The sequence below is a fragment of the Mytilus galloprovincialis genome, chromosome 13, assembly GCF_965363235.1.
Source record: "Mytilus galloprovincialis chromosome 13, xbMytGall1.hap1.1, whole genome shotgun sequence".
In the NCBI taxonomy this organism is placed as follows: domain Eukaryota; kingdom Metazoa; phylum Mollusca; class Bivalvia; order Mytilida; family Mytilidae; genus Mytilus; species Mytilus galloprovincialis.
In genome coordinates, this window is record NC_134850.1 from 54,026,405 (window position 1) to 54,053,463 (window position 27,059).

The 27,059-nt window shown below is 31.5% G+C and overlaps 1 protein-coding gene across 1 annotated transcript in view; it reads right to left on the reverse strand.

Moving 5' to 3' along the window:
* The window catches only part of LOC143056663 (multifunctional protein CAD-like), an 82,250-nt gene that overhangs the window by 12,138 nt on the left and 43,053 nt on the right, over nucleotides 1-27,059 (reverse strand). Inside the window, exons 22-40 of the mRNA XM_076229822.1 lie at nucleotides 26,746-26,928; nucleotides 25,416-25,634; nucleotides 24,798-25,148; nucleotides 24,393-24,497; nucleotides 23,512-23,754; nucleotides 22,838-22,919; nucleotides 22,174-22,340; nucleotides 20,792-20,956; nucleotides 20,183-20,314; nucleotides 19,574-19,775; nucleotides 18,351-18,466; nucleotides 17,701-17,916; nucleotides 13,293-13,512; nucleotides 12,044-12,061; nucleotides 10,992-11,021; nucleotides 6,494-6,651; nucleotides 1,610-1,687; nucleotides 1,042-1,183; nucleotides 581-651 (exon numbers count right to left, since the gene is read on the reverse strand). Of these exons, the coding sequence (XP_076085937.1) occupies nucleotides 581-651; nucleotides 1,042-1,183; nucleotides 1,610-1,687; nucleotides 6,494-6,651; nucleotides 10,992-11,021; nucleotides 12,044-12,061; nucleotides 13,293-13,512; nucleotides 17,701-17,916; nucleotides 18,351-18,466; nucleotides 19,574-19,775; nucleotides 20,183-20,314; nucleotides 20,792-20,956; nucleotides 22,174-22,340; nucleotides 22,838-22,919; nucleotides 23,512-23,754; nucleotides 24,393-24,497; nucleotides 24,798-25,148; nucleotides 25,416-25,634; nucleotides 26,746-26,928 (2,898 nt within the window). The remainder of the gene's footprint in view (nucleotides 1-580; nucleotides 652-1,041; nucleotides 1,184-1,609; nucleotides 1,688-6,493; nucleotides 6,652-10,991; nucleotides 11,022-12,043; nucleotides 12,062-13,292; nucleotides 13,513-17,700; nucleotides 17,917-18,350; nucleotides 18,467-19,573; nucleotides 19,776-20,182; nucleotides 20,315-20,791; nucleotides 20,957-22,173; nucleotides 22,341-22,837; nucleotides 22,920-23,511; nucleotides 23,755-24,392; nucleotides 24,498-24,797; nucleotides 25,149-25,415; nucleotides 25,635-26,745; nucleotides 26,929-27,059) is intronic.

Below are 27,059 nucleotides of genomic sequence, written 5' to 3' on the forward strand. Positions count from 1 at the left end.
GGATTATACCCATTTAACCTTTAATAACCTTAACTGTACAACTTTTGATCTTTAAATTCTCATAAAAAATGTTTTTGATCGATGAAAGTCAGATTTTCGGTATTGATATGCTAGTATGATAAAGTGTTCATTTATATCAACATAGTTCGGTACATATGGGAAACAATAATTTCATGCTTGTCTTGATTTTGATAAGAATTATTTGACAATTCAAGATAAGTTTATAGCATTTGTTTATGTTACTGTTTTCTTTAGGTGACATGTTTATGGCATAATTAACACCTTTGATGGTCATTAATCTGTTGATCACTTTATCATTGGTTAGTTAGTGTTATCACTACGATTTAAACAGTCAATGTTTACTTTGCAATTTCCTTCAATCCAGACTATTTGTAATCGGCTTAATTTTTCAATTATTTTTTTTTTCAAAAACCTTAAATCCACGAATTTAAAAACCCACGAACATGTAAATATTGCTCAAACGACGAAAATTGATACCCACGAATTAAAGTACTTTCACAGTAGTCTTTACCCCAAAAACCAAAACCTATAATATATTGAGTGTAAATTTACAACTTACAGTTACTGCTCCTGGCTTTGGATGTCGTATAACTATTACATCAGAGTAACCACTCATTGTCATCACAGAATCTACAATAAATATACTAATAGTAAGATTTTCTCTATTTATATCAGTTTTCAAAACAATAGACAAAACACATTTTACCCCTATTACCTAATTTAAGCAATGTTGTCCATCTTGGTTGGCAAGCAGGGTTATCACACATTTTTAAAACTAATTACACAAATGATTTGTGGACAAGTTTTGTTACATTGAGCCAAGCAGTATCAGAGGAGAAGATTTTTGTAAAAGTTGAATGACTAAGACTTGTTGACAGATGACAGAAGCCAAGTTACTAGAAAAGCTCACTTGGCTCTTTGGGCACAGTAAAAGAAATTTGAGTATATAATTTTGGAACATCTTCAGCACTAAAGTACCAGTGTATTATGTACATAATTTGTTTTAAGCTTGTTACTAACCCTCCAGTGTCTCTCCCTTTTGTGCAGAAGAATGAGCCTCATCCATGTAGACAACTGTTCCACCAAGACGCTGCATAGCTGCAGAGAAGGAACAACTTGTTCTGGTACTAACTTCATAAAACATGGAGGCCATTACTTTACCCTGTGGAAATGAAAATCACTATTAAAAGAAAAAAATGTAGAGGAAAGTCATAAAACACCTGAAACAAATCTAATTCAATGAGGACACAAGTCAAATTAGTTAAATCTGACAATATGTTTTCTCTGTATAAAATCAACTATCTCTTGATAATCTATAACTTATTGGGTTTTTCACAGATCTGTTATATGCCTACCACTGAAAATGACACTGTTTCTAATTATCTTTGATGGAAAGTAAACTTTATTTTAGGTGGACAATACTAACTTTATTCTTCAAATTGTGTAAATCTGAATTTAATATCACTGTATATGTTTTTTGTTTTTTTTAAATGAAAATGTAAAATAAATGCAAGTGTTCCTATTTGTTAACACTTGATCTGTGATTCCATTAAACTTTGTATGACCAATAAATATCTTCCCTACATACCTTGAGTATAAAATCTAATGATTTGTCTCTGATCACTGCCAATCTAAACTGATGTGCCAAGTTAAACAAGTGATGGAGCTGTAAATAAAATGAACAAAATAACTACAACTGTCTTTTGAAATCCTATCAAAGCTATAACATTACTCAATATTGTAATAGCCTTATTCTATCAGTATGCAGTTTTTAACATACAGTACGCCCAGAGAGTATGTAATCGCGAACTCTAATCACCGATTTCCGAGTGTAGCGGTGTGACACCGCGAATCACGGATTATACTCCCAATTTCCTCCAAAGATTCTCTCCCAACACCACGTGGCTGTTTATTGGTTTATTGCCCATCGGATGTACTGAAAATTAATGACGCGTGACAACATCATCGGATTAGCCAGATTTATTACCTTTGTACATTTAATCGATCTTGATTGCACCTGTGTGCTTTAAAATACGTTATTTAAAAGTCCTTTCATTGTCAGATAATAAAAGTGTGACATTTTTATTTAAAATAAGATAATTATTCTTGTATGTATATGCCCATGTCATTGTCATATGACATACAACGTACAAACGTATAAAAATACGAATAAAACACTTATTTTGTATTTTCATTATAGTCTGATCAGGTCATAATTTTTGTTTTTTCAACAAAGACGATTTTACCACAATTAGAACCTTTTATGACCTACTCAGTGAGCAATATTCGGTTCATTAATAGTTCAATATCATATAATTAATATCAACTGGCTTAAAACAAAATGATGTTTTTTACGGTAATATGTCCAATCTAAATTAAACCCAAGAGTTAATTTATCGGATCAACAAGTGAACTCTGTTACTTTCAATTTATTTTGAAATGTAAAATATTATGTTTCACTACCTCGGTAGATTACCGACTTGAAATATTTGAATTTAAAAAAGAAACTGTAAAGTGACAAATAGTTTTGTATGCAATGTGGCAGCTCTATATTCATAAATACTGAGATACATTCGCCGCCCAGACACAACACAATAATCACAACCTTTATATATTTAAATATATGGAGAAAAAAAATCATGAGTTTTTTTATCCGTTATGATCTGTTATTGATCTTTAATTATTTAAAATAAAATTGGATTGGCGCAATCCGTATTTTACTGCTCGTTAAAAGTCCTCGGCAAAATATAAAAAGAAGTATTTCAACAATTATAAAATAGAATATTTAAATGAAATTATATCGTGTTCTACAAGAAAGAAATATGTAAAAAAAAATGTGGATCGGATTTTTACGATCGACAAATTTTCACAGAGGATCTCTACCAACGCCCATCAGGAACTGAACGATATGCATCCTGTTTTCATCTACCATTAATATATAGTGTTGACTATGGACGTATAAATAATGTCCGGTTTTATGTCCTCTGTTGACTGAGAAACGTAAAAATAAAAGGCTGATGTTGGTTAATTCAGAAAAGGAATACAATTTAGAATCCGGTTAATCAATTGTAAAAGTACCTTCTAGAGCCTCAATCTTAACGCACACAAATTTATGTCAATCATTACAAAGCAAGTTTAAACCTTGAATGAATTTTCCCACGGTTTAATCCAGAAAGGTCACCTGAGTTTACTGTTACATGATACTATTTCCCGCCAAATAAAAATCTCGTGGACAAAATTGATGTCAATATTTTTAGCATTCAATATTGTGAGCAAAGTCAAGTTCAAGTTCAACTATGCACTGTTGATCACTGAGATGCATATCGTCTTTCCACGGCAATTAATTGCTTTAAAAATATTTAAAGATCACTGTTCTAAATACAACACAAAAGTTTACATTCATTGTGCGTTAATGAATATTATGCAACGACGAGTTGATGCAGCTAAAGAAGTATTCCTGTTGTAGCCGAAATGTATTATTTATCCTAAAGTAATGCTAACAAATCGTGAAGAGAAAATGCCGTAGACTTATTAAGCATAATGAATGGTGAAAAGTATTTTCTTTTTTTCTTGCATATACAAGTTTTAAGACACGTAATTTTCTTTCTTTCTCACATTTTATACCTTCAGCGTTAATTTCCGTTAATTTTCACGCAAGTATGTCTCTTTTCGTAAGTTATATAAATTACCGATAAAAAAAAACCCGAGGTCATACATTTGTAATCAAGTATAGATTTTTTTGTTATAAAACTTTAATGCAATTGAAAGCATTAACAACAACCTTTTGCTTTTTAAAACTTTTATTTTGTAATCGTAAAATGGAAAGGGCGTAGACTTATTTGCATAACAGATAGTGAATAATATTTTCTTTTTTACTTGTATAAAAAACTTTGAGACGTGTCACTTTTCTTTAAACTACCCTAATTTATTCAGCGTTAGTCTCCGTTTATTGTTACACAATATTATCTCTTTTAGTAAATTAAATATTTATTTACTGATAAAAAACGGAAGTCAAAATCAAATATAGTTGTTTTTAAAAATTGATTTAAATGTACAGAGTAATTAAAAGAATTAACAACAACGTTTTGATTTTGATTTTAATCTTTCATTTGTTTCAAGCAATCAGATATAAACTGATAATCAATAGACAGGAAATACAATTGTTTAATTACATTAGAAATCTCGCATACCTTGACTGTCGCGTGCCGGCATAGATCAGAAGGATTAGGGCAATTAATTACCTGGTGTGACACCGCGTCACTCCAGACTGGGAGAGATGTCGCTAATACAATAAACAAAAGGTAACGGATTTACGCGGAAGTCGGAGGGAATACTCCAAAATTTCTCCGAGAATTTAGGGAGTGATGTCGGAGTTTCCTGGTGTCACACCAGGAAAAAACTCGGTGTATGGAGTTTGGGATGGCTTTCGCGAAAATTGTACTGTATATCTTATGCAATTTTTTTCTTTGAATATTGATAATGATTTCCTTCCAAAATACAGAAACATAGTACTGCAGTCAATTATTAGCTGTACAATCTCCGCTTAATCTTAAATGCGCATGTCCAAGATTGAAGACCAATAATGTTTATTTCAGCAAGAAATGCATGTCATCCTCGTCATTAAAACCATAGGATTTTCAGGTTGGAGCTTTTTTTCCTCCAGAATATTCACTTTTTAATGAAGGTAAAAGATTAGTTCCTGTAATCAGACAAGCTTTAATGATACCTTTTTTATATCTGAAATTGACAAGTTCAAACTATTCCAAACTGAGCGAGCAGAGTCAAAGGCTAGATTGTTTATCCTGATATTTTGAAGTATAGTTTTAATTGAAGGCAAGTATTGATTCGCTTTTTTTTTAAGTAAGCAACTCATTGTCTGTCATAAAGGACATTTCGCAAATCGTAATTGTCTTAACCTTATATGTATATCAAAGAGCTGAAAGTTCGGAGGAAAAATGACACCACTGTCTCTAATATTGGGATATTTTTTATGTAAGTCTTGATTTTCACATACCGTAATTAGTTTAACATTGCAACATGTCTCATAAGCATATAATTGATATTCGTATATGTGTGTGTGTGAAGTGAAGATGACAACTGGCTGGTTTTTTTTTAGTACAAATAAATAGGTCAAGACTACCTGAATGATCTATAGTATCCATTGACTATTGGTTGTTTTTTTTTTTGTACAAATAAATACCGTAGAAAGGCTTGTATAGTTTGCACTGGTACACAGTCTGAATCCCCTTCTCCCCACAAAATTTTAGGTAAAAAAACTGATTGTTACTGTTAGAAAAGGTCTATTAAGGTTCATCATAACAAATGGACAATTATGGCCATATCTTCACCTCAAAAACTACTCTGTGTACAGACTTTCCTGTGCTGTTTGGAAAGTTTTAAGGCTTTGCATCCACTAGATATGTAAAAGTTAAATGCATTTTGTGTTTAAAAAAGATAAAATCTTTCTTGGTTTTTGATGGGCATTTTTTTTTCTTTCTGCAGAAGGTGAAAAAATAAACAAACACCTGAATTACTTTGATACTGTCCACTCACTGACTCAGATAAACTCTTTAACTCACCTAAAGTTGTGAAGATACCTTTTGTCCATGTCAATTAAGGACAATCAAAACAATACAAACCTGTTTTTACCTGAGGGAGCATCTCAAAGTTGTACCACAACTCAGTTAATTTTCACACTTATGCATGAAGGAAAAAAAATGCCCATCAAAATCCAAGAGATTTTATCTTTCTTAAACAGAAAATGCATTTAACTTTTATATATCTAGTGGATGCTAGGCATTAAACTTTTCCAACTTCACAGGTAAGTCTGTACTCAGAGTAGTTTTTGGCATGTAAATACAGCCATATTTGTCCGTTTGTTATGATGAACCTTAAAATGAAACTCCGGTAATTTCAAATCCTGAGCGATCGTTTGCGGTATTTTCTTGGGAAAACCTGTTTTCCATCATCAAACAGAAGCTGAAACTGCTTGTAAATGATTTTAGAACGCTTCATCATTGTTAAAATAAGTTTAATTCACTTAAAACATGATTTAGAAACTTGTGCATGTTTAAAAAGGAAGTTTAAAAAGCATGTGTAAAAGAAGAAACTAACCGGTGAGAGTCTAAATCCATACATGACAGATATCACTATAATACGACTTTGAAAGTAAAACAGTTCCATCATTTTGTAAAAGAGCCTTTAATATACCTATCACATTAATGTTGAAAGGGTCTTAAGCTAATACAAACCAGTGTAGTGTTACATACCAGCAGATTCCAGTTAGTATGTAAAATAGTAAATATGAAACCGAGTTCAGTAGGCGGAAATAAAATCGACTTCCAGTTCTGGTCAATGGTATAGGAAACATGCCGCTGATAGTGTCAGTTTCCAATAAAACTATAGATTGACATGAAGATCAACATGGAAGACTGGATGTGTTATTAGTGTTCATGGGAGGTTACATAATTACCTGTTCTTTTTGGAATGCCTTAACAGTCAATACATGGTGACCAGTAACCCCATGTGTATAGTGAGGTAGTCCTACCGGTTGTAGAATGGTAGACATCTGTGTATGTGGTGGTGTTATCATACCAAGATCTCTATCTCTACTACTATCATATCCACTAGCTGTAAAATATAAAATTATTTATAGAAGAGTTAACCCATCCTAAAATATGATGATGTGGTTTGCCATGAGACAACTATCAACCAAAGTCCAAATGATGTGAATGTAAGCAACTATAGGTCAATGATGTGAATGTAAGCAACTATAGGTCACTCATTTGTTTACCAATGATATTATATTAAACAGAAAATATTGGAATTCTTTCATAGCTTCTATAAATATAAGGAATAAATATGTACATTCTTATATAAAGTTCCTCAAACATATTGAGTACAAACCCATGGTAAAATGAATGTCAGCTGATCGCAATATCATGATTTGATTGGGCTGTTTCCATAAACTCCCACATCGTATGCATATTAAGAATGAGTGACCTAAAGTCAATCCGTGTAAATGGTGTCATAGAACAATGTCATAAGAATAAAACTATTCTACAGAAGAATTCATGAATGGGAAACTGAAAGTCATAAAAACAAACAATGATAGAAATATGCATGTTGGAAGTCAATTTTTGTAAGTATGGTAAATTCATTCCAATAAAAATTCTATTATGCTAAGGGACGACATCAAAAGTTCAATGAAGGATAAAAAACTTAATTCATATAGTTTTTTCACTGACCCCCCTACCCCCCTCTTAACTTAATTGAAGAAAAATTGATTGACCAATAAAAAATATGTAAAATTAATGTCAATTTATCCAAAACTTGCAGCAATTTGATCCCCCCACCCCAAAACTATTTGAATTAAGTTTTTTTTATCCTTCATTGATTTTTTGATGTGGTCCCTAAGTATGCTTATTTCAAAATTAAGAATGTCAGGGTCATTTCAGACTGGAAATATGAAAATATTGTGTGCAGTATGAAGAAGAAAATTAAGCAAATAATTAAAATATGCAAATTGGCATTATCTGATTAAGCAAATCAACTTTAAATCAATATATATCTAAACATGCAAGACATCATCTATACTAGTATTGGTTCATTCATGCTTTTATTTAAATTGTAGTTAAGCTGTTATAAGAATCAAAGAGCAGAATGCTCTGAGGGATACGATTGCCACAGTTTTCATTGACCCATGTATAGCAGTTCTGCCAAATTTTCATTAAGCAAATGCGTGAGATTTGGTCAAAATTGAAAAGATCAAAGAGGAAAAAAATAGATCCAAGGACACTGCCGCAAAAAAGCATGAACATGCGTGAGTGTCAAGCATTTTTGGCCGGCAACCCTGGTACAGCTGGATAGTATTATTTTCAAAACTAATTCAACTGCACATGCAAAATGTAATAATCTGAATAGTCACTCAACTTTAAAAATAGCCAATCCCGGTTACAAGTGTATGAGCCATGTACTTATTGTGTTTTATCGAATTATAGTTATCCCGTACCACTAAAAAAAAAGCTTGTACCAATGCAATCTCGTACCACTGCTAACACTTACCAACTTATTTAAATGCATTTAAATGGTGTTAAATGATGAATATACATGATATACGTTACTTTCACTCAATACCTCTTAAGTCTGTAAAATGTATATAATTTGAAAGTACAATGACCAATTTGCAGCTAATGTTCCTTGTCTATAGGATAGAAAATACTGTGGCAGATGTAGATAATTAAAGTATTAACAGTTTCACCCGAAGAAAATATTAATTTTTCATTAATAATTAAATCTTTGCAGTTAGACAAAATGATTGCCAAAATTATTTTTACTGTCTATAAATAACAATGAAATGTAACTGATTCCTGTTAAGGGGTCTGGAATTTTCCCGCCAAAAAAGCACACATGGCTTTCAACAATTGTAAACATGGCATTCAATTTGCGATCATGGATTACAGCTTTAATAGACAATAGACAATATTTTTAATTGACTTTTAATTAACTTAAATATATATTCAATTTAAGGTACAGTTAAAGCAATGTTTTAACTTTCTTTTGGATTATGTTCTACAGTGGCGGATCTAGAACTTTTCCTAAGGGGGGCCCGCTGACTGACCTAAGAGGGGGCCGCTGACTGACCCCCTTGATCCGCCTATGTTCTAGTTTGAAAGATCAGTTTAAACAATAATGCTTAAAAACATTCTTTATTTTTGTCTAAATTTTCATTAAAATCCTGTATAAAATTCAAGTAATTCAACTTTATTTTTATTAAGTTTACAAACAAAAACCCATAAAACATCATATTTTTTAATATATTTTTCTGAATGGTACGACTTCCCAGTGGTACAAGTTAACTTTTTTGGTACGAATGGCGTGGTACGAGTTAACTTGCTTCCGTATCTTATCACCGTAATTCTAGGAGGAACCCTAAACTGGACCCCTGTTGTGTTCACTTATCGCTACACTGACCTTCAGTGCGAAGCTATATATAGAACGGCGGACCAGTTTAGGAGGAACCCCATTTCTTACTCTTTAAATATTGAAGTTCCTTTGGGTCAGAGGGCATGATTCCTTTCCGTACACACTCCTCTGTTTAAATTGAGATCGTTCTTAATATAATACGACGTTTATCGGCATTAACAAGTTAATTTTTCATGACGAATACTTCCGGAGGAAGAGAGACAACTCGAAACGATAATATGGAAGACTCCATTTCGGCTGAAGGGGTGTTATAGGTAATTTTTCCGATGAAGCATTTATTTTAATTTAAATTATGCATATGATTTAAAATTATGCAACAAAATAACCCTCAATAGCAGACAGACATAGAAAGAATCCCATGAGTTTCAAATTAATCAATGAAGCGGGGAATCACTCAATCTGATACCCTTTGAAATCAGGAAAACTATACGCATGTGCATTAATACATAAACAAACCGCGACTTGCGATTTGGAACAAGAACGTTTATTAAATGATTTGATGAATGGTTCTCCATTTCTTAATGAGAGTACAGTATCAAATATCAGTTTCATAATGGTAAAATATAGAAATACTCCACTTCAGTTCCTATGACAGAAATAGAATTATCGATCAGAATTCAGAGAACTCTCGCAAGTTATCAAAACTGGGGTATTCCGTCTGACGTGTTTCTAAATTTATAAAAACACTAAATATAAATACTGTTTAATTCTGATTTTCCGTGTTGTTAAAAACACGCATATAAGTCAAGGAAAATATCACACATGAAGATTTTGAGAAGAACATTACAGGAAAGTTGTTTATGTTCAATCCTTTTGCTTGTTTTTACCTTTTAAAGCAAGACAATCATAAGAATCTGATGTGTTGCTGAATGTTTAGAATAAAACGAATGACGTGAGGGAATGAAGCATGAGTCAACGGTAAAAGTCTACAGATTGCTTGACAGCAATCGTATCCCAAAAATAAAGAATATTGGGCAGATGATCATTGAAGCTTAACAGTTTTTATATATACATTTTGTCAAAAGACTAAATCCTGCTAACCAAGAATGTGTCCATAGTATGTGGGTGTGCCACTTGCACATAAACAAGAATGTGTTCATAGTATGTGGGTGTGCCACTTGCACTTAAACAAGAATGTGTCCATAGTATGTGGGTGTGTCACTTGCACTTAAACAAGAATGTGTCCATAGTATGTAGGTGTGCCACTTGCACTTAAACAAGAATGTGTCCATAGTATGTGGGTGTGCCACTTGTGCCACTTGCACTATCATATTCTATGTTTAGTGGACTATGAAATAGGGCTCAAAACACTTATTTGGCCGCAAATTTAGAAAGTTCATATAATAATGAACATGTGTAAGTTGATCATGTTGATTGGTCTTGAACTTCATGAAAAACTACCTTGACCAAAAACTTTCACCTAAGCCGGAAAGACAGACAATTGGATGAAAAAACGAACAGATGCACAGATCCAAAAACATGATGCCCCTATGTGGGACATAGAAATTAATGTATGGGGGTGTTAGAAGCACTTTGTATTCTTTTATATCATTCATTATTTCCATAATTTCATAAGGCTCATCTTTGGTAATAACCATCAACTACCAAGTTCTATTTGAAATTAATTTCCATCGGCTTCACAACTATTGAAACCCTCCAGATCAAATCTGTGTAATGTTGTCCTAATCATAGTTGTCAACAATTTACAAATTAAAAAGACTAAATAAATGATGTGAACTCCTGACACAAACTTTGTACATGCACTGGACTAAAAAATAAACCAAATAAAACGTTTTTATGTCTTTTTAAAATGTGGTAACTATATATACTGAAGCCTACAACACAATTACAACTACATGTATAAATGAAGATGTGGTATGAGTGCCAATGAGACAACTCTCCTTCCAATTATTTACATAAATATAAATTAAATGAAGCTAATATAAACTATATTATAAATTAGTATAAAGCCTAAGGTGTATTACCTTTTATGTGTTCATCTCCACTAGGAATGGCTGCATAAAAATTATGGAGTATGTTTCAAAAAGAGTTGAATCAACATAAAAGTGTACAAGCCAAAATATTTGTAAGCATTCACAAATGTATGCTCTTAATGGTATCATATTACCTACCAAATAATTATCCTTCAGATTTTAATCAACAGTGAATGGCCTATTAATTAATCACTTGCCAATCATATATAAATTGAGGCAGTCTTTTCACCAGAAACTATTCTGTCATATTTGTTTTCAATTGGTTAAAATAGACAGATCTTTATTTTCAACTACTTTTCATGCATAATTTTCATGCTTATTGAATGATCAGCACCGAAATAAATCAATACCTATATGAGTTCTAAATCATAGTATAATATAAAGACAACTTGAGATTTCTTTTCAATATTCTAATTATTACTGATTTGTTTTAAATAATTTGAATATTATTCTTATTTGACATCTCAAAGCATGAGATTTGTTACAATTTTCAAGCAACCAGTTGCCTCGTTAGAACTATATAATATACATGCAGGTAATAAAACCAATGTTACTTAAAGCATTTGTTGGATATTAAATCGTTTCCATATTTAGAATTTTTTTATTTTCAAAATAAGCTTCAAAATTCAAGCACATGCTTTGACATAAACCAATTAAAAATTAATCTTTCTTTTTACCACTCCTCAAATGAGGAAAATTAAAATAAACAAGTCAAAATTGTTTGTCACAAGATATCTAATAGCCACAGTTGTTAGTGTTTTTTTTTTAAAGTTAACATTTATTGAACTTTTTTTTATTTGTCACCCCCCCAAAAAAAAAAAATAGCAGAAGAGAAGATTTTTAATACAAGATCCTAAATTTATTTTTCATATTGAAAATTTTAAACAAAGGTCGGATAAAAAATGATGCCTCCAAAATCCAAAAAGCATTTTAATAAAAACTAAAGTAGATGATGAAATATGTATGAAAATTATTAAAATTCCCTCAATGAAGATACAGGTGACAATATGAATACAAGGTATTATACAATATAATAAATTTACCATAGTCAAAAGGAATGTCTGAAATAAGATTTACTTTTCACTTAGAGAGACATATTAGAGAATAACAATAATTATACTTTGTTAAACTGAAACTGCAGCAATCCAATTTCGAACTAAGAAAATATCTATTTTTTCCTGTGCCAATTTAATAAATAGAGAATAACACATGGCAAAATCCGTATCATATGTCGTATCATCCTGAGACACCAATATCAGCCCAAGGGCCTTTTAAGCCCGAGGGATGATATTGGTCGAGGGTGATACGGCATGTGATACGGATTTTGCAATGTTTTAAACGCTTTATCAAATATTTCAACAGGAGAGTTATATTATATTAACTGTTCACTGGGTTACCTTCAGTTCTACTTTTGTCTTGTTAAAAAGCCTTAAAAGAACTGCTCAATTATTTATCCAAAGAACCTGGGTTACCTTACAATTTGCGTGCTGTTGTTTTAAAAATATTTTGTTTATTATTGTATTTTTTTGTGTGTTTTGTATTTTTTATAGTTGCATTTTAGTGTGCCAAAAAATAGGAAAACTTGACGTTCTTGACGTCACATGTACATACCAAACAATAACGTCATTCTATAAATTGCGTCACGCCCGAATGACCGTACCTATTTTGAGGGAAAATATTTCTTAAGCAAAAAATAAAATAAAAAAATAATAACTGACTATGTAAAAAAAAAAAAAAAAAAAAGTAGGGGTGTGATAAAGGGTAAAGGTGTGATAAAGTGTATGCAATTAAGGGTAGGGGTGTGATAAAGGGTATGCGATAAAGGGTGCGCATCAAAGTTGCGCAATATGGATTAAACAGCAGGCTATTTATCAAATATTCAAAACTACTGTATTTACTACTAAACATATGATAAAGTTCAATATGGTGGATTTAGTTTCCAATCTTTAAGTTTTGTCTTTACTGAAAGAACATAATTCCCAAATCTTTTAGTTTTTTTACTAGTGTACAAACTATTAATTCTGAGAATTATTCATAGTTCGAAGATTTGTCAAGACCAATGAATTATGATATAAGGGAGATAATCCTTGTTATTTAAAAAATTGTTAGTAAGTTGGGAAAAGTTTTGATTATTGCAATGCAGTAGCTCAAAATGAAAACTTATTATGAAACTGAAAGAATCACTTTTCCAAACTCAAAAGGACCCTAATTGATCTTTTGTTTAATAACAAACATCCAGAGATAAACTTGAAAGGTCAGATAAATAAAAAAAAAAATATCTACAAAACTTACCATAGGAAGTATAACTTTCTACTTTGACTGGTTTATTAGTCAATCTATCATAGGAAGCTCCTTGTAAGATCTTTCTAGGACTGGATGGCTCTGATGATGGGGCAGAAGATCCAACATAAGTTCCATGGGGTATCTGTACTTGTAACTGGTCACTCTGTACCTGGCTTGGGAAATGTTTGTAACTTTTGATGTCACAACCAAATCCTGGATTCAAAACAACCTAGCAAATAAAATGTCATATATAAAGTTCTTTACAAAATACTGGATAAAACAAAACTTGGCAAATACAAAAATACACATTCTTTATTCAATTAAACCAGGAAAACAAATGGTGAAGCACACATCTAAATTTAGCAATAAGAAATGTAGCAACATACTGGATTTAATAATTGATCACAAATAAATTTTCATAATTATATGTCGACAAAAATTATGTAGTTTTAAAATGGTTTATCTACATTACAGTATTTCTTCTTTTTCATAGTATTAAATATTACCTTTATAATCTTGTGACTTTGTGAGCAAGTCCCCAATACATAAATTATTATTTTGGCAAGTCCCCATCCAAAAAATATGGTGCCTACCTCAGATTTTAAAGATTTATTTTATTATTATTAAACACATCAAAGGCAACTGATATATGGGTCATTTTCAAAAATGTTGAATTTTGAAATTGAAAAAATTATTAAAAGTTTAAACAACCCTCTACATAAGCAAATAGAAAAAAACAGTACTAAAAAAACAACATACTAAAAGATGCAATCTTAATAATGTCATACAAGAATATCTTGAAACATTTTTTGATAGGTGGTACAATATTTTGTCTCTCCTGTTACCATTTTCAAAAGAAATTTTAGGTTATTAAGAAAAGGTTTAGATAAAATTTAAAGCTTGTTTTACGTAGCCAATTAGATGGTTTTCAGGAGAATAAACTTCTATATATATTCATTCTGTAAAATAAAAGATTATTTGCAAATTTTCCAGGTAGTACTGAAAAATGCCTCGAAAAATTGGTTTTCCAAAGGTTGTAAAAATTACCTCCAGTAATGCAAGTCTAAGATAGCAATTCATATTGTTCGGCATTTTTTCTCTCTTTCAAATAAACCCAACATCAAATAAATCCCTCATAAGCTAGTTTACTTTTCTCTATATTTCATTGGTAACAGGAACGTACGTTTATGATATATCACTATATAAAAGTCTATCCTGTTACCGATATCAGTATTGCACCTGCAAATGCTTAATTGTGAAGATTAAGAAGACCTTATAACCTTAAGAGGAGTTCAAACAATGAAACATTTCATTTGTTTTCCACCTACATGTTAAGATAAAACCAGGTGCTCCGCAGGGCGCAGCTTTATACGACCGCAGAGGTCGAACCCTGAACAGTTGGGGCAAGTGTGGACAAAACATTCAAGCGTGATACAGCTCTGAATTTGGATTGTGATCAAATTTTTGACATTACATGGGTTTTTTTACACAAAACAAATTTCAAGATTTTACAAATCAATTAAAGATTTCTTCTTCAAACTTATTTAAATCTAAAATTAAATAGTTGACACCGCATAGGTTTCTGACACAGAATGAATGTGGTCTAATGAACTTAAACATTTTTTTTTGCCTTTGAGCAATTCACTATGCTGTTGAATATTAATCCTCTCAAAAAAATGCTTGAAAAAATTTTCTTTTTATTTATGAAATCTGAAATGAGAAAAATTTACCCCCCCATTTTTTTTTTTTCACATCCCCGTTTCCCTTTTTCCAAAACTGATATCAATTCAAATTTCTAATGGAGTTTGCAACAATAACTACTCTTTTAAATACATCATAAAATATTAAAATGTAAAATAAAGTGCTTGTTATCACTGAATGGTAAAGATTGGTTGGTAGTAAAAGTGAATATACATTGTTTATTGTATAAAACAATAAAAAAAACTTCATCAGCAACATTTTATATTGGCAAATTTCCAATGAAGTTATTTACATAAAGTTATTGGCAAATAAAAATAGAAAATGACATCATAGTCATGTCTGGCAAATGTCCAACATACATTATCTAAAAACATTTTAGATAAGATAAGGAAAAAAAGCTTCATCAGCAACATTTTATATTGGCAAATTTCCAATGAAGTTATTTACATAAAGTTATTGGCAAATAAAAATAGAAAATGACATCATAGTCATGTCTGGCAAATTTCCAACATATATTATCAACTACTATTCTATACAAAGAAAGATAACTCCAATTGAAAATGTCTTGCTATTGCACAATACTTGATATGGAATCCTGATTTGGACCAACTTAAAAACTGGGCCCATAATTAAAAATCAAAGTACATGTTTAGATAAAGCATATCAAATAAGCTCAAGAATTTAATTTTTGTTAAAATCAAACTTAGTTTAATTTTGGACCCTTTGGACCTTAATGTAGACCAATTTGAAAACTGGACCAAAAATTAAGAATCTACATACACAGTTAGATTTGGCATATCAAAGAACCCATTTATTCAATTTTTGATGAAATCAAACAAAGTTTAATTTTGGACCCCCATTTGGACCAACTTAAAAACTAGGCCAATAATTAAAAATCTAAGTACATTTTTAAATTCAGCATATCAAAGAACCCCAAGGATTCAATTTTTGTTAAAATCAAACTAAGATTAATTTTGGACCCTTTGGACCTTAATGTAGACCAATTTGTAAACGGGACCAAAAATTAAGAATCTACATACATAGTTAGATTCGGCATATCAAAGAACCCAATTATTCAATTTTTGATGAAATCACACAAAGTTCAATTTTGGACCCTTTGGGCCCCTTATTCCTAAACTGTTGGGACCAAAACTCCCAAAATCAAACCAAACCTTCCTTTTATGGTCATAAACCTAGTGTTTAAATTTCATATATTTCTATTTACTTATACTAAAGTTATGGTGCAAAAACCAAAAATAATGCTTATTTGGGCCCCTTTTTGGCCCCTAATTCATAAACTGTTGTGACCTCAACTCCAAAAATCAATCCCAACCTTCCTTTTGTGGTCATAAACCTTGTGTTTAAATTTCATTGATTTCTATTTACTTATACTAAAGTTATTGTGCGAAAACCAAGAATAATGCTTATTTGGGCCCTTTTTTGGCCCTTAATTCCTAAACTGTTGGAACCAAAACTCCCAAAATCAATCCCAACCGTCCTTTTGTGGTCATAAACCTTGTGTCAAAATTTCATAGATTTCTATTCACTTAAACTAAAGTTATAGTGCGAAAACCAAGAAAATGCTTATTTGGGCCCTTTTTGGCCCCTAATTCCAAAAATGTTGGGACCAAAACTCCCAAAATCAATCCCAACCTTCCTTTTGTGGTCATAAACCTTGTGTTAAAATTTCATTGATTTCTATTCACTTTTACTAAAGTTAGAGTGCGAAAACTAAAAGTATTCGGACGACGACGACGCCGACGCCGCCAACGTGATAGCAATATACGACCAAAAAATTAAAATTTTTGCGGTCGTATAAAAAATTAACTACGTTTCTGTCTACAATTGTCTATCCTGTTACTGTAACCATAGCAACCATAGTAAGAGGATAACATAACAGGATAGACAATTTTTTTCATTTTTGAATGCTGTTGTGAAATAACTACTCCATTTGGTGAAGAGATTATGGTTTTCTGTTGTGAATTTGGTTTCCAACATGTTATTGCACTTTTTACAAGTATATGGTTGGTGTAATTAGTCAAAATTGTTGGTAACAGCATAGACATGAAAAAAAGTACCCTCTATTTCTTTTCACTAAATGTCTTGAAATTTCTTTTCTTTACACTGTCGTTCAAGAAATGTGGCGTTTTAAATGTAAAGGTAACTTTGAACTTTTGAAATAAACACTGACTGATTCAATATTCATAGGGAGAACAATTTAACGGCTGATTTAAGTAGCGGTAACAGGATGGACATGAACTTCCCATAAGCTGATTGAATTTAGTTTGTAGATAATATGTTACATATAATGATAAAGAAGCTACGATTTTTCGTTAAGAGTAATTATTAACGTTCTTAAAAAGTCCCTTTTGCAGATATCAAGGCGATCAGAAAATCGGAAAAAAATCATTTGAAATGTGTTTTTCTGACACTGTACGCACACAAATACCCCCAAAATCAGACATTTTAATCATAACAAAATAAATGTAAATCGTGTTCATTATTAATGATCTGAATCTTAAATCTGAAAAGCCTTCATTTAAACCATTACAACTGAAATTCCCATTAGAAATAAAAACTTAGCATGGGTGTACTGAGAATTCAACATTTTTTTTAAATTACCCATATTGTTAGATATATAAAATATAAAGTAGGAGTCTGTTTGTATACTTAAAAATTTCAAATTGGCATAGCTTTCAAACTGACTTTGACATACCTCACCATCTATATATGCCACTTCTCCCCTAAGCATGACACGTCTGACTTTTCCAACCACATGTTTGCCAGCAAAAGGTGTCCATTTTGATTTTGTGAATTTCATACTTTCTGGAATGATCCATTTACTTTCCATATCAACTTCTATGTATGTATCTGGCTGTTCTGGTAGATTGAATATTCTTCTAGGATTAGTGTGTAGTCTGCTAACTATATCCTACAAAAAAATAAACAAACATGTCATACTCGTCAGACTTTAAAAATTTCCGAACTTTTTTTTAAAGGCAAGTGTTTAGATCAAGAGAACCTTATCCATGTCATAAGTGTTTTCAATCTTATATATTTCTATGGTTTGAAAAAGTAAATTTGCTTTTAAAATGCTGTTTACCTCATATGAATGTGTTTTGAGGTATTCAAATTATAAAAAGGAGGACTTCAAGAGTCTGGCCAACACATCAGGCAGGAAACCACCAATTAATCGGGAAACTAACATGTCTGATATGTATATTCCAAGATATTCTTTGAAGGGTCACATAAACCAATGACCAAAACTCCTATCAGAGTATAAACATCAAAAATTACTTTTCAGATTTCCTCAGAAATTCAAATCTTTGTTATTAAAGGCACACAGCCTTTGTCACTGTAACTTACATCTAACGTTAGTCTCCCTTGATTCACAGCTGTTAACAACATAGGTAACATGGTCTCTAACCCTGGGTATCCAGGAGGTGGCTTGGCTCCATCCTTCTCTTCTAATGTATGTGGGGCTGAAATAATGAACAATCAACAATCAACAATCAACTTCAAATTTAATATAAAATTGTAGATAGCAAAGAACACTTTTAAGGAATTACTGAAAATTGAGTCACTTCCATATTTTGGAAACTTCTTTTCAGTCATCATCATCGTTTTTTCAAGACAATCTTTTTACCAACACTGCACCATAATGAGTCATTGCAAATGTGATATTCATAACACTCTTTTTGATCATTCAAAATATATATCTTGTTTGAGCATTATCAACAATATTTAAAATAAACACCCATAAATTGTCTTCAACTCAAAGAAATTCTAAATAAATGAATCATGAAAAACGTAAGAACACATTTTAAATGGCTTGTAAGTGAAATAAATGTAGATAACATTCTATAATTCAGCAAATGTATTAGGAAGGTCAAGGGATATTGTAATTATTAATTGGTCATTTCATTAGAAATATTGAAGTGATCAGAGTTACCTTCCTTTGTCCTTTAAATTATAAATCAAACGGAAAGATTCATACATGCACTAATTGGGAAATAAATGTAGTTTACAATACATCTTATGCTATTTGTCCGCCATTATTGGACATCACAATAGTTCCCATAAAAATTTGACATCTTAGTAGAAAATATCTGACGCCACATTGAAAAGTGATTGTTGTATGACGTCTTAAGTTCCAGCTAAAACAAATTCTCTGGTCGAGTGGCACAGATAGCGATAAGGTGTATAAAATGTGTTTTTCACAAGTATGGTAATATATACACTCAACTCTCTTAAGGTGGTACCCAACACTTTCACTAAAATCAATTTGGCTCGTTTAATTTTTATAAAATTTTGGCAAAGTATTTACTTTACCCCTTTGACAAAAATATAAAAATTTCAAAAAAATTTGAATCAACCAATTTATCAGAAAAATTACACTGGTTATATAAAAGTTTGACAAACACTCATTTTGATCATTGAGAAGCTTTATATTCCCTTTACAACACAACGTAATTAAAACGTTTAGCTGATTTTACAGAGTAATGATCTCCCTGTAGTGTTAGGTACCACCTTAAGTCAACAAAAAGTTAAAGATAATATTAATGTAAATAAATAATAACAAAGCTTACCATGATCTGTGGCAAAACAATCAATTATTTCCATGTTGTCCCATAAAGCCTGCTGGTCTTCCTTGGTACATAAGGGAGGTTTAACCTGACCTCTTTGGTGACCTACATTATCAAGGTCATCAGCTGTCAGGAACAGGTGATGTGGAGCTACTTCACATGTGACAGCCAGACCTTTCTCTTTAGCAGCTCTTATAACAAGGATCTATAATGAAACATTATTCATGCATGATAAAAATTCAATTTTCTGCTAGAATATGTTCTTACAAAGCAGACTTCTGTCCTGTTTTATATTTTCTTGCTTAAGTAAAGAACTCAACTGTGCATGTTTTTTTCATGTGGGTTTTAGCTTTATTTAATATAGTATAGATTCTGAGAGCCAAGTGTCCATGCAGCATATTTTGTGGCTGTATCAAGTTATAAAGCTGACGAGACCATTAGTGAGGGTTTTTTTTTGTATTAAAATTATTTTAAAAAATGTAAAACTGTTATTTCTTAGTAAAATGTTCATGTATTACATTGATTAAAGAACACATTTAAAAATCTCTGAGAGGACTTAATTTTCAGACATAAACTAAACAAAAATATTTGAAGTAGTATCCATAAACTTACTTCCTCCTTCCTGGCCACATGACAGATGTGAACTGGACGTTTAAATAGTTCTGACAGTAGTATAACAGCAGCTGTATGAGTTCCTTCAGCATGACAACATAATGGTAAATGCTTTGGCCAATGTTCAAAATGCTGAAAAAATAATGAACTTCAATTATAAATACATGGATATCCACACTTTGCAAAAGGAGTTGATATAAACAAAAGATATTCACACCGGAAAACAATTATTGTTTATTTTATGAGGATAATTTGTATCGTATTATTTATCAGAGAAAACATGTTTTGACAAATATATTGAGGCATATCAGGAATGGCATCCATTAACAGGGCTGCTAAAATTGTAGAGACTTTTAATTTTAAAGAACAACTCATTTTCTTATAACAAAATTCAATATTCTTCATATTTTTAGTCTACCATTTTAAAACCATGAACAGGAAATTAGTAATTTTTGTTTAAAGATGGTTGCATTTCAAGCATGACATATTTTTTTAAAGAGTAACATGGGTACAAACTTATAAACTTGATCATGTGTATTTTAAAAATTTATAACAAGTGCATTCATACCCTCTAATCAATTAAGACAATGTCCAATGGTGAATTCTTACCTTCATCCATATAGATATATCATCTAGTTTCAGTGTAGTAAAAGTTTCATTCAGGTACATCTTCAGTGCTACTGCTTTCCCACCAATCTGTGGTAATGTGTTGTAATTTGTACTACTGGCTCCAACAAATATACCATAATCACAACGGGCACCTTGTTTGGCACACTGAAGTATAAAAATAAACAAATGTATCAAGACTCCTCTTTATTTTGAAGAATACATCACTATTTCCTCCATTAACAAATATTAGGTAAACAAAGGATTGCTAGAAGCATAATTATTATCTTGTCTTAACAACTTAACAATCAAAATGAATGATTTTAGAACATTCAAATATGACATTAAAGATGAGTTTTGGTATGTTTTGCAGGGTTATCAACTACGTTTTCAAACAGTTACAAAATGTACATAGTTTTTTTCAACCCAAATTAGTTGAACAGATGTATTGATATTCATTTGCATAATGTCATTTCCATCGAATGCACCTCAAATATTATAATTAAAGGTTTGCTCTTTATCATTAACATGGATGCAAAATGACCTCTTCTAGGAAGAAACAATCTTCATCATTAACACAAGATATTTAAAATCATTCCTCCCAAGGGCTGTTCCCTTTAAACATACTGTGAAAGTACTTTAATTCGTGGGTATCAATTTTCGTGGTTTGAGCAATATTTACATGTTCGTGGGTTTTTAAATTCGTGGATTTTAGTTTTCTAAAAAAAAAATACTTGAAAAATTCAAGCCTTTAGGAACGAAGATTACAAATGCTAATAGTCTGGATTGAAGAAAATTGCAAAGTAAACATTGACCGGTGTAAATCGTAGTGACAACACTAATTAACTCAAGATTAAAGACCATCAAAGGTGTTAATTAGGCCATAAACATGTCACCTAAAGAAATCAGTAACATAAACAAATGCTATAGACGTATCTTGAATTGTCAAATAATTCTTATCAAAATCAAGCCCAGCATGAAATTATTATTCCCCATATGTACGAGAACTACGAGGATATAAAATGAACACTTTATCATACTAGCATATTAATACCGGAAATCTGGCTTTCATCGATAAAAAATATTTTTTAAGAGAATTAAAAGATCAAGAGTTGTGCAGTTTAGGTTATTAAAGATTAAATGGGTATAATCCTGCATGCAGTTGTAGTTCTGTGACTGTTATTAGAGTATTCTCAGATTTGGGGTTATTCAATATATTCTGTAGATCATATCAGTAGTTGAACCTACATGGGGATCTTCCCATGTCTTGATTTGGACAATGGTTGTTTTATTTCGTTGGACACTTAAATTTGTGGATAAAGTCATCCACGAAAACCACGAAAATTGGTACCCCACGAATAAAAGTTCTTTCACAGTATAATTACCTTTTGAGTTATAGCAAATGCTTGATCATCAACTGTTGGAGGATTGGTATTTGGCATAGCTAAGATGAGAGTTATCCCCCCTGCTAGAGCTGCTGCTGTGGCTGAAGCAAAATCTTCTTTATGTTCAGCTCCTGGTTCTCTAACATGGACATGGACATCTATTAGACCTGAAAGTTCACATGAATATTGTTTTATCTAATTAACTTAGGTTTACTGTTGGTTTTTTTAATAGTTTTTGTAGTCAATTTATTCACTGTTAAACCTCACCTTCTGATGATCAATTTATCAGTCTAATAGTCTGGATCAAGCATTTTAACTGACAATGCACTATATCTTTATTTTTTACTTTACCTAACAGATGAAAGTTACTTTTTAAATTTACACACTATAATTTGCATTTATCAAAAAATAATTCCACTTTAATCATAAACTTGTTGTGTTATTTACATATTGAATGTTTCTTTTTGTTATTTTATTGAGTGAAACTTCATACAAAATATTAAGACACATGTTTACGTCTGCATTTTCTAAACTCTGGTCTATCCAATTTCTTACTAAAGATTTTTTTTTCTGAAAAATAATACAAGAAATGGATATTTAACTGGAATTATAAAAAGATCTGGACATTAGAAGTTGATATTCTTTTTTAAATATGTAACATTACCTGGTAGTCGCACTACTCTGTGTGATGCTATACAATCTATGTGTGTCTTGAGTGGAGGGGCACCTTTCAATCTACGTAATGCCTGAAATAATATCAGTACCTTTTCTTTCAACAACCATTACAATCTGAGCATATCAATATCATTTATATAAAATATCAAACTTTAATTGATTCAAATGTTTTATTTGTTTGTGATATATCCAACATTTTCTTTATCCAGTAGTTATTTTCTAATTCTAATTGTGAATGACTCTTTTCAAAAAAGTGTATCATTGGAATGAAAAGAAATTAACAAATTGTAACATTCCATTTAAAGGATAAAATAAAAAGAAGGTTCAGAATTCCAAACGAAAAAAAAATGACAGTCAGACATTTTTAATCACACAGGTTGAAGATACAGTGTAACCTACCTAATCCAACACCTGAGTATTCCAACATCCTACGTATACTTAAACCAACACATTTTCATGGTCCCAAAATAAGCCTAGCCTTGTAGGAAAAACCTGAGTATTCCTACACCCTGCTTGTTCCAACATATTTTTCTGGTCCCCCGGTGTGTCGAATTACACAGGTTAAATTGAAGTTTAAATAATCTGTTACTTGCATAAAGAATCAATTTGATGCTATGTTAAAATCTAATAAATCCTATTTGGCAAAATTCCAACATAACCTACCTCAATGATTAGTTTAGTACATTTGACATCAGTTATCAATGGTACTGAGTAGCCCACGGCCATCATTCTGGTTTTATACCCCTGGGTAACAAATGACGACGCCCTCTGTGATCCAGACCCTCGCAGTGGTAGGTTAATAACCAAGTCAAACATTTTGTCAGCTAGATAGTCTGCTATGGTTCTCTGTTCACCACCATTTCTACATTCACCAGTATCTTCGTAAGGCCAATCTACACCTTGTATCTGTAGTGAAAATAAATGTTTGTTTTAAACCACAGATAAAGTTCATAAAACAATAATTTTGACTACATGTTTAAGCTATAATGTGACTTTGTAACTTATAGTAATGTTATATTTTTTTTTGGTTAAGCTAAATAAAAAACTACATTGATGCTTTCAGCATTTATGACTATCTCATGCCGCAAGCTTTTATTGGCGGAGGCAAACAAAGAGAACCACTAATGTTCAGCAGGAAAACTGGCAATTATTTTAATTAAGATTGGAGTCAAATGCAATCACCACACCAACAAGCAGAGTTCAAACTTACAACATTTAGAGAAAAGTATTGCTGATCCCAAATTGTGGAGTCATTATTATTCTTAGGGAAAACATTTTGTGGTTTTCATGATGAGGCTAACCATTAATGCAAGTGTTCTGACAGCAAAAGTACACATTACCATAAGACTTGTATGCAAAAAATTGCTAAAACAATGAAATCTAAATTATAGTTAGTCCTTAATTCACTATATTTCAATATCCACAAAATAAATAAATCTGCAATATATTTTAATGCAGGTCTTAGGTCATTCACTTTTATTTTACTTTGAAGTTGAGAAAAAAGCTGTTTCCAAGTATGAATTGGAAGTTTAATATGTACTTACTTTCACTCCATGTTCTGAGAGAAAATCAGCTGTTCCCATACTAGCATATAGGTTATAACCCATCTGTTCTAATGCTTTAATTGCTGGTAATAATTCAGTCTTGTCCTATAAAATATAGGTAAAACATATCAAAGCAAAGTTTTGAATATATGTCATTTTTGTGCAAAATATTTATCTCAATCTAATAGCTTTAAACTTGTCAAACACCAATTTAATTTGTGTTATACTTAAGCTTGTTTTTGAGGGTTTATTATAAATGTGTCTATCACTATTTCACTGTATATGTATACTGTGGATTCATTATCATTTGTTGGATACCAATTTTTGTTGACTTTCGTGAGTACAAGAGAACCACAAATTTGGCTGACATAATTTACAAAGGAACTTTGTTTTAAATATGCCTACCTTAAAGCTGCCAATGGACAGAAGTATATTTTTCTTTGGAATTTTGAATCCTGTGCTCATCAAAGCCTTTAAGTAAGCTTCATAACGGTTTTCTCCAAAGCAGGCTACTTCTCCAGTACTAGCCATTTCTACTCCTAGCAACACATCAGCACCAAGGAGACGAGAAAATGAGAAGACTGGTGCCTTGACAGCCACTCTACCACAACCATATAATACATTTACAACTTCAACTGGTTCACCCATAATTACTCGGGTTGCTGTGTCAATGAAGTCATAATCCAATGCTTTTGATATAAATGGGAATGACCTTGACACTCTGACATTGCATTCAATGACCTTCAACTGATTGTCCTGAAAAGTTAAATGGATATGTGTGGTAAATTTGACAAAATATATTCCATTACAAAATTTCAGATGTATATTTTTTCATACAATTTATTAACAGATCTCAAATTTTTGTTACACGTTCAGCTGACAAATGTTTATTTACTTCAATCACTCAAGATGTATAACGAGGCTAAAATTCATTACAAAATGTCTTACTATTAAAATTTTAAACATTCCTCATACTATAAAAAAGATGCTTTCAAATCTATTAAGATATACCACTTTTTTTACCTTTGCAATGAGTTGCATATTAAAGGGTCCATTAACTTCTAGAGCTCTTCCTATGGAACAACAAATCACTTTTATCTTTGCTAACGTCTCTTCATTTAAGTCTTGTGGAGGAGTGACAAGAGTTGCATCCCCTGAATGGACTCCAGCGTTTTCGACGTGTTCACAGACAGCCATACAAATAACTTCGCCATCAGAAGCTACAGCATCAACATCTATTTCCTGTTAAAAATGTATTTGTATGTATTTAGAAGAATCTGGACTATCTCATAGAAATTAGAAAAAAATAATATTATCATAAGTGAAGATAAAAATAATAAAATTCTAATTTACACTACAGAATTCCATAATAATTTACTATGAGTTTCATTGACCATTCTCAAGCTGTTTTTTAATGAATTATTTACATCCAATTCAATGAGTCTTAATGTCTTCATTAAGCAATCAGTCCTCACTGTGATGTATTTGGACATAACAAATATATGGGAAAGAGCTTGAATTTTAAAAGTTGTCTATAGAACATGTACGGCTAGTTTTAAAAATATCAGCATAAAAAAGTTCTGTACAAGTGATCTTGTCAAATTTTCCATTCCCTAATTTGTGTTTTATAACTTTGTGGTCTATCGAACTGTACAACAGAAATGCAAAATATTTTCTGAAAATAAGCATAATCTTAAAACATGTTAAGTTTTATTGTTTTTTATTTTAATTCCTTCCACTAAAAATATGTATGTATATTATATTTCCTCCTTCTCTATAAGATTCAGATACAATGTATTTATCTCTATTCTACAGCAAAATAAACAAACCAGCCCATTTCATTTTATTTTTCATGGTAAAATTTCATAAAACTAAAATTCCTCTAAATGATGTTATTGTCTTCGCAACAACGTCACAAATATGTTTCCGTAAACAAAAAATCAAATGTAAATATCAAGCATTTTCATTTTTTTCATTTAAATTCCATTAACAAAAAATATGTATGTATATCATATTTTCCCCTTCTCTACAACTAATGCAAAGTTTTGTTTTTAAGTTACATTACCTTTGCTTCTAGTATAAACTTTGAGATAACTACTGGATGATCTTTAGACAAGGCTGAGGCCTGAGACAGATAGGCCTTCAGTTCACTGCTAGAGTGAGCTACATTCATGGCTGCCCCACTCAGTACATTCTTAAGTTACATTACCTTTGCTTCTAGTATAAACTTTGAGATAACTACTGGATGATCTTTAGACAAGGCTGAGGCCTGAGACAGATAGACCTTCAGTTCACTGCTAGAATGAGCTACATTCATGGCTGCCCCACTCAGTACATACTTAAGTTACATTACCTTTGCTTCTAGTATAAACTTTGAGATAACTACTGGATGATCTTTAGACAAGGCTGAGGCCTGAGACAGATAGGCCTTCAGTTCACTGCTAGAGTGAGCTACATTCATGGCTGCCCCACTCAGTACATACGATGGTCTCACAAGGCACGGGTAACCAACATTCTCACAGAACTGGATGGCAGACTGAAAAAAAAGAATGATTATTAAATGTCTGAATTTTTTGTTAGCCAACCAAATATAAACCATGAAGAAAGGGGAAACTAATTATTGTTATTTCAAGAAAATCTACAAACAGTTATATGTATCCTGTTTCA